Source organism: Austrofundulus limnaeus, unplaced genomic scaffold, assembly GCF_001266775.1.
Source record: "Austrofundulus limnaeus strain Quisiro unplaced genomic scaffold, Austrofundulus_limnaeus-1.0 Scaffold708, whole genome shotgun sequence".
Classification (NCBI taxonomy): Eukaryota; Metazoa; Chordata; class Actinopteri; order Cyprinodontiformes; family Rivulidae; genus Austrofundulus; species Austrofundulus limnaeus.
Window position 1 is genome coordinate 21,903 of NW_013953110.1, and position 7,882 is coordinate 29,784.

The window sequence follows — 7,882 nt, forward strand, 5'->3', positions numbered from 1 at the left end:
ACCTTGAGATGTCTTTAAAAAAAATTAAAAAACACAAATAACATTAAAAAAAGTATATTTGCTTTCTAAAAAACTACAAACTAACACAAAACAAGATGATTAAAGTTGATTTGGAACTGCTGAATGAACAAAATCAGCATTAAAATGTGTATTAATTTAATATAAAAACTATACGTATTTAAATACGATGAGCTCAGTCAGTTCTGATCATTGTTTTCCATCTATAATGAGCTCTCCTTCTGCTTCTGTCTTCCTCTTTCCTTATTATCTTCTAACTGTCCTGTCTGTCTGCACAGGCTGATGAAGGACCAAAGTGTGGACGTCGTTGAYGTTGGCTTCAAGGAGAGGGAAATGCCGACAGAGAGAGAGTATCAGCGAGTGTCCATATCTGGAGAAGAAAAATGTGGAGTAAGAATCTCAAACCAGAGGAGTGTTTGGAAAAAGTCCTTTCAGTTTTTCTTCATTTCTTCGTTTCGATGTGCCGATACACTTCCAGGTGCCCTTCACTGACCTCGTGGACGCAGCCAAGTGTGTGGTGAAGGCTTTATTAATCCGGGAGAAGTACATAAACCGCTCCATGCAGACGTTCTGTAAAACCACAGCTCACGCTTTACAAGATCTTGGGACGAAACCCGTGGATCTGGGAGTCTATGACGATGTTCCAGAGACGCCTGTAGACGACGGTAAAACCTGCATTCAGTTTGGAGTGAACTCAGCAGAAACCACTCAGAAATGTTTAGTAGGTTTTGAGTTYATGGATTTATTAAAAGGCCACAGAAATAAAAGTTGCATTACAGGAAGTGCTAATATTAAACTTTATTTAGTTTTTTGTTATTTCAGCATTTTTAGCAAACACAACTACTTTAGGATGGTTTCCAAACATCCCGTTTAGTTTAAGACTAAGATAACATCATAATAAACCTTTTTTTTCTTGTGTGCTTTAAGCTTATAAAAGATTTGATCCTGTTAGCTGAGAGGTTTCAGCAAATACATAGTGGGACGGTTGAAGTTTTCTAGTAAGTGMAGCCGTAAAGAAAGTGTTTGAACGTTTTTAAATACTAAGACTCTAAAGTAATTTTTTAAAGCAAAATATTTTACTATATTAAAAATAGAACAGACGTCATTTTCCAGAGTATTCTAACTAACGTTGTGTKTAGTTCATAGATATCTTTGTACCAAGAAAACTTAATTATCGTCCAACATCTGTTTTTCCCAGATGCCCCAGTTCACCCTCCTGTTTCAGAGACGCACCCTTACGACAATCTGGACCCCAACAACATGCCAGCAGACACAGGATATGGCTGCCAGATGGTCGGGGGGGTCGTACACGTCTACACCAAGAAGACCAACATGGACAAGTATGTCTTTATATCCACAATCCAGAGTTTTGACATAAACCAGTACAGAGATTTAAATAGAAAACAAAAAATATAGATATGTTGTTGTTTGAATGTTGCACTGTAGTTGATATATTGAGTTTTTGGACAAATAAAGAAAAAAATTATCAAACAAATGTGAATATTTTCTTATAATGATGTCTTTTTTTCATGTTAACTGTTCATATTAGTGAAGTATAATGTCTCAGAGGTTTATCTAATAATTTTAATCTGCTGAACTTTTCAGAAGCATGGAGCTGGACCTGCCGTATCCTGACCTGAAGGAATATATCGCAGACATGAATGTGATGATGTCYCTTATTATTAACGGACCAGTGTGAGTGCATGAGAGTCAATCAGCAGATGGTTTTGTTGCTTTGTGTTTGATTTAACYGAAACTCCTCTCCGTGGTGTTTACAGGAAGTCTTTCTGCTACAGACGCCTACAGTATCTGAACTCCAAGTTTCAGATGCACATCCTGCTGAATGAGATGAAGGAGCTGGCAGCTCAGAAAAAAGTTCCCCACAGAGACTTCTACAACATAAGAAAGGCAAGAATAAAAAAACCCCTGCTTCTTCTTAGATGTAAAGATTAACTCAACGCTTACAGAGTTTTTACAAAGTGTTTAATCGGGCAAATCACGGGGCATCTTTTTCCGTGTGGCCCTGCCTTCTCTGGCTCCAGGTGGACACGCACATACACGCCTCGTCCTGCATGAACCAGAAGCATCTGCTGCGATTCATCAAGAGGGCCATGAAGAAATACCCCGAGGAGATCGTTCACGTTGAGCAGGGCCGCGGTCAGACCCTCAAAGACGTCTTCGAGAGCATGAACCTGACGGCGTACGACCTGAGCGTGGACACGCTCGACATGCACGCGGTGAGACCAACGGGTCAAATAACTGCATGTACGCATCACATGAAAGCCGCTTGGTGTTGATAAAAAATATGCTTTTATTTACTTCTCAGGACCGAAACACGTTCCATCGGTTTGATAAGTTTAACTCCAAATACAACCCCATCGGAGAATCCATCCTCAGGGAGATCTTCATCAAGACAGACAATTACATTGAAGGAAAATACTTTGCACATATTGTTAAGGTGAGAAAAACTCAAACACAGAACATGTAACTCATTTAAAATACACTTAAATACCAACGTTTTCAACCTTAATGTTGTATGTTTTTGTCCAGGAGGTGATGGCTGACTTAGAGGAGAGTAAATATCAAAACTCAGAGTTACGACTCTCCATCTATGGCCGCTCCCGAGACGAGTGGGACAAGCTGGCCCAGTGGGCTGTGGAGCACAAAGTTTACTCTACTAACGTGCGCTGGCTCATCCAGGTGCCCCGTCTGTTGTACGTACTTTTCCCCAACTTGTTCCTTTTAGCTCCCGTTTAGTTCTGAATGTCTCCGGTTAAACTGAACCAGATTTCATCAATCAGAGGAAAATAACTTAAATGACGTTCATTATTCAACACCTTCTTTATCAGTGATGTGTACCACACAAAGAAGCAGCTGGCTAATTTCCAGGAGATGTTGGAGAATATCTTCATGCCTCTGTTTGAGGTCACCATCAACCCCCGCAGTCATCCGGAGCTGCACCTCTTCCTGGAGCACGTGAGTGCGCCACTGAACAGGAAGTCCAGAACATCACCACGACCCGCTCCCCCGGGCTCAGAGCTGACCGTTTGTACGTGTTTCCTGGTTTTTTTCAGGTGGTGGGCTTCGACAGCGTCGACGACGAGTCCAAACCCGAGCATCACATTTTCAGTCTTGACAGTCCGCTGCCACCTGACTGGACCGAAGAGGACAACCCGCCATACTCGTACTACCTCTACTACACCTATGTCAACATGACCGTACTGAACCACCTGCGAAGGTAAAGAACAGAAGATTTTTTTTAATCTCCCTTTTATTCATTACAACAAGTAATGATTCACAAATGAAGCCTGTTATTTTTTTATTTTCATGTCTGCTGTGGTTTGTTGAACCCAGGCGACGGGGCTTCCACACTTTTGTGCTGCGACCTCACTGTGGTGAAGCCGGACCGATCCACCACCTGGTGTCAGGTTTCATGTTGTCAGAAAACATTTCCCACGGCCTGCTGCTCAGAAAGGTCAGGATACCACAGAGGGCATTGTTACTGAAGGACGTCTGTAAAAACAAATAAGTAGCTTCACCTACTTCTAAGTTATCGTTGTAGATTATTGATTTGTTAAACAACTTAAAATAAGGTTGTGTTTTTTAAGAGGTTGTAGTAAATGATTGTAGATTTGCTTGCAACTTTGATTTACTCCCTAAATATAGGAAAATATATAAACATATGCAAACTCTGCCTCAATGAACATTATTACAGTAAATGAAATCAAAATATCTGCAGCAGGAAGTTGTTTTTGCCTCAGATAGATACTGATCTGTCCTAAGATAAGAAAGTTGATTTAAATGTAACAAAACACTATTTGCATCCAAACTGCTTTGATCTCGGTCAGCATCCTGTTTCAGTTTGTTCTGTGCACGTCCTGGCGGGTTTACCAACACGAACTCACAGCTGCTTCTGTGTCTCCCCTGCTTCTCAGGCCCCGGTGCTTCAGTATCTTTACTACCTGGCTCAGGTTGGCATCGCCATGTCGCCGCTGAGCAACAACAGCCTCTTCCTGAGTTACCACCGCAACCCGCTGCCCGAGTATCTGTCCAGAGGTCTCATGATCTCTCTGTCCACCGACGACCCCCTTCAGTTCCACTTCACCAAAGTTCGTATGGCTTTATACCAGTCCTACACTTTACAGCGCGGTTTATTTCCTGGTGTGTGATATGTGTGTCTTTCGTGTCCAGGAGCCGCTGATGGAGGAGTACAGCATTGCAGCTCAGGTGTGGAAACTGAGCTCGTGTGACATGTGTGAGCTGGCAAGAAACAGTGTCCTCATGAGTGGGTTTTCTCACAAGGTAAACTAGTTAATAGCTCCGAATGTATAAATCAGAAATCACATCAAGTAGCAAACAGTTTATTATTTAGAGAACGACTAAATGTTCTGTCTTTTCATTAGACATCCTGTTCCAACAGTAACAGGTTACAAACAAGGTTAGAGTTTATTCTGTAGCTGTTTAGTTAAAGAGGACACAAWATAGCTGTTTCTATATAAAATTCATTCCACTATTAGTTTGCCATCTGCTGTAAAAAATTAACAAAAATTCAACTTGGCAGAAGTATTAAAAACGCAAACTTGAGTGTAATCCTTTTAGATACTTTGAAGTGAGGTTTTGTGGAAATAAACAATATCTCACCTGTTGTAGATAGCTCTTCAGATGACCTCATTTTAAAGAGACACTAGCTACGTTTACATGGACATAACGAATCGGATCAAACGGCCATTCAGAATAAAAATGCGTCATGTAAACACCCCATTCGGATTATTCGGACCCGATTCAGCTCAATCCAAATGAATTTGTAATCAGAATGAGAGAGGTGGTTTATGCTGATTGATAATCCGAACGACGTGCATGTAAACACTTAATCCGATCATTTTATTCTGATTGTGGAAAACTGACCTGACTGTGCATGTCTGCTGACTTTCATCCAGCGATTTCCAGCATCACAGAACTTTTCCTCCCATTTTCTCATTCGATAAAGACGGAAGACACACAGCCTKCGCTGCTTCACCAAAAAAAAAAGTCTGCGCGTCACCTGCAGCTGAACCAGAGAGTCCAGTAACGTCTCCACCATTATTAAAACCTGTCGCAGGTCTATTCTGAGCTCAGAAGCTGTTTGTTTACATTCATGACAAAAGTAGAACTTTTTTCTGTTTGTTTTTTTTAGGGAAAGTTAGCAACTGCGCATATCACTGCTTCTATTCTGAATAAAAGCCTGGTGCATGTAAATACTCATGATCAAATTGTGTCCATGTAAACGATACATTCCGATTATTTAATCCGAATATATTTCAATCTGATCAAAGAATTTTGTGCATGTAAACATAGCTAGTGTTTAATTATGATCAGATTCATGAGCAGTTTACTTGGCATCTGAAAATACATTTCCTCAAAGGTATTTTGAATCTGAAAAGAGCTTCACTGAGTGAAAAGTAGTGTTAGGAGCTCAGCAGACAGTTCAAGTTTCACTTTCAGTTTCACCCATTGTTTGCTTTATTGCTGCTGAGAGCCTGCAGGAGTCGTGGGGGGGTGGGGGATGGGAGGTGTGCTCCGTGATGAGGAAGCTCAGCTTGGAGACACAGCCCAGAGGAGGAGATGGTCCCAAAAGGCGTTTCTGGTCCCCACCTGTCGTTTTGCTCCTCAGCATGGCTGCCTAAAAACACTGCAGGATTTCTCAAACATGCATGAATGAGTCAAAGCAAGATTGTGGGCATGTTTTTGATGAGAGGATAACATTATAACATGATCTAAAACTCAAAAAAGTTGATTTTACATGATGTAGCCCCACTTTAATGAGATGAATGAACCAATTGGTGGGCCGAACTTTGGTCACTTTCGGGCCGCCAGTTGAATAGCCCTGGCCTAGTCCATAATCAAAGCGCTTCTGTCTCAAAACATCACCAGTTTAAAAAAGTCAAAATGATTAAGACTGTTTTACAAAGCTTTTTGTTGCCGTCAGTTTCATGCTGCATTGTTATTTACATAGATTTATTTGCAAACACATGAATATAATCTTTGTGCTGGAACATTTGACAAATTGACGGCAATATAAAGGCTAAGAAAGTAGCATTTGCACACACTCTTATGAAGGTGTAAGACTAATTGTTCGCTGGTTGATTTGTTTCTTTGATTGTTTACTAGTACCAGAGTTTGCTGCAAGTATTTCCAGGAGATTTCAGTTTCCACTTCTTCAAACTGCAGGTCAAAAGGTACTGGCTYGGCCCCAGCTATTATCACGAGGGTCCCGAGAGCAACGACATCCACCGCACCAACGTCCCTGACATCCGTGTGGCGTACCGCTTTGAGACCCTCACCGAGGAGCTCCACCTCATCACCCACGCCGTGCGCACAGACGAAGAGCTGGACGCCATCAACGAGGAGGACTCTCTGACCATGGGTCCCCTTCCTGGACAGCGCTGAGACCTTAGGTCCCCGACCCTTCCCGTCCCGTGAATCCCTGACCCGCTCAGCGTGACGCTGAGGACACGTAATGTGAGAGAAACCCTGCTCTTTAAACTCCACCAAGCATCAGTGTAGAAGTTTGTTGCACTTTTTTTTAGAGCTGTACATCTAGAATGTCGAGTTTGTGTTTTAGTTTTGACCTCTACCTTCAATTAATTGAATTTACAGTCAGTGTTTTTGTGATTAAACAGCAGGAAAACGTGTTTGTATTCTAGCTTTATAACGCTATTACGAACATTTTCTCAGTGTTTTTAACTTCCACTGTATATTTCTGTTGCTTAATCCGTGCACATGTTCTCTTTATACTAGAAAAAAAAGATTAGATAAGATGCAGATGTGAAACGGTCTGTTAGGATCAAGGTTAGAGGTTGAACCTGCCTGCACAGCAGCAAACTTTGTCAAGGTTTTGTGTTGTTTTTTAAAGAATTGCTGCAGCACTGAATATTAGCCATGTTTGATGCTTGGTGTGGTTTGAGATGATTATTATTTGCTAAATTGCACACACAGACTTGCTCTTCTGTGACTCTAATCAGCCCAGAAAGTAACACACAAAGAGAGAAACTCTAGGAGACATTCCTGACACGCTTTTCTTTTTATTTTTTTAGCTGCATTCGAAATTATTCCCWGAAATAAATAATAGTTCGATGGTTCATTCATGTCACATGTGAATATTATTGAACTGCCACTGTTACCTCACAACATCTGCATGTGTGTGGGACTCGGAACGGACACGTTTCTGTTTCGGCGAGCGAATTTTAAAACACCACGGATGTGTTTGCATGCACTAAAGCTGTTCGTAAGCACAGAGCTATAACTTCACAGTGCCTTTTCATTTCTGCACGTTTTTATCTCCTGCATTTTTCTCCTCCCGTCAGCGTACGCACAAAAACGCAAAGCAACATCATTTGGCTACGTTCCCGCTGCAGGTCCTAATGCTCAGACGATTTTTACTCATATCTGATTGTTTTAGTGTTGTTCACGTCATTTAAATGTAGTTGCCGTCAGACTCCAGTGCTATAAGTCTAGCTTGAATATGGATGCTACATGTTAGCATGTGTGGATCGATGCTAGAGCTGTTTTGCAATCAGAGCCGACAAAATTATCTGCTGCATGTTTCGTCCAATGTTTGCATTCACTCTGGTGCAGAGTTGCACTTTTAGTGCAGGAAAGGCTGAAAATAACTGAAGCATCAATCTGTATCGATAATATCTGGATCTAGTTGTAAACACCTTCAGTAAAAGACCGTTCAGACTGCGTTCACTTTCAAAAACATCAGATATGTATCTGGTTCAGAATCACATATGTTATGGAAAAAATACTTCTTGTTTTAAACCAGTAATTCATGACAACTTTATCGACCCAGTTTTTCATGACACCGTTATCTGTAGATTGAATG

The 7,882-nt window shown here is 41.3% G+C and overlaps 1 protein-coding gene across 1 annotated transcript in view; it reads left to right on the forward strand.

Moving 5' to 3' along the window:
- The window catches only part of LOC106532017 (AMP deaminase 2), a gene marked incomplete at its 5' end in the record, with an annotated part of 9,029 nt that extends 1,891 nt beyond the window's left edge, over nucleotides 1-7,138 (forward strand). The window contains 14 exon segments of the mRNA XM_014027999.1: nucleotides 297-408; nucleotides 497-683; nucleotides 1,217-1,358; nucleotides 1,624-1,713; nucleotides 1,797-1,926; nucleotides 2,061-2,255; nucleotides 2,345-2,476; nucleotides 2,569-2,732; nucleotides 2,868-2,994; nucleotides 3,093-3,256; nucleotides 3,373-3,493; nucleotides 3,954-4,127; nucleotides 4,210-4,320; nucleotides 6,226-7,138. Coding sequence (XP_013883453.1) covers nucleotides 297-408; nucleotides 497-683; nucleotides 1,217-1,358; nucleotides 1,624-1,713; nucleotides 1,797-1,926; nucleotides 2,061-2,255; nucleotides 2,345-2,476; nucleotides 2,569-2,732; nucleotides 2,868-2,994; nucleotides 3,093-3,256; nucleotides 3,373-3,493; nucleotides 3,954-4,127; nucleotides 4,210-4,320; nucleotides 6,226-6,444 — 2,068 coding nt within the window.
- Between the last annotated feature and the right edge of the window lie 744 nt (nucleotides 7,139-7,882).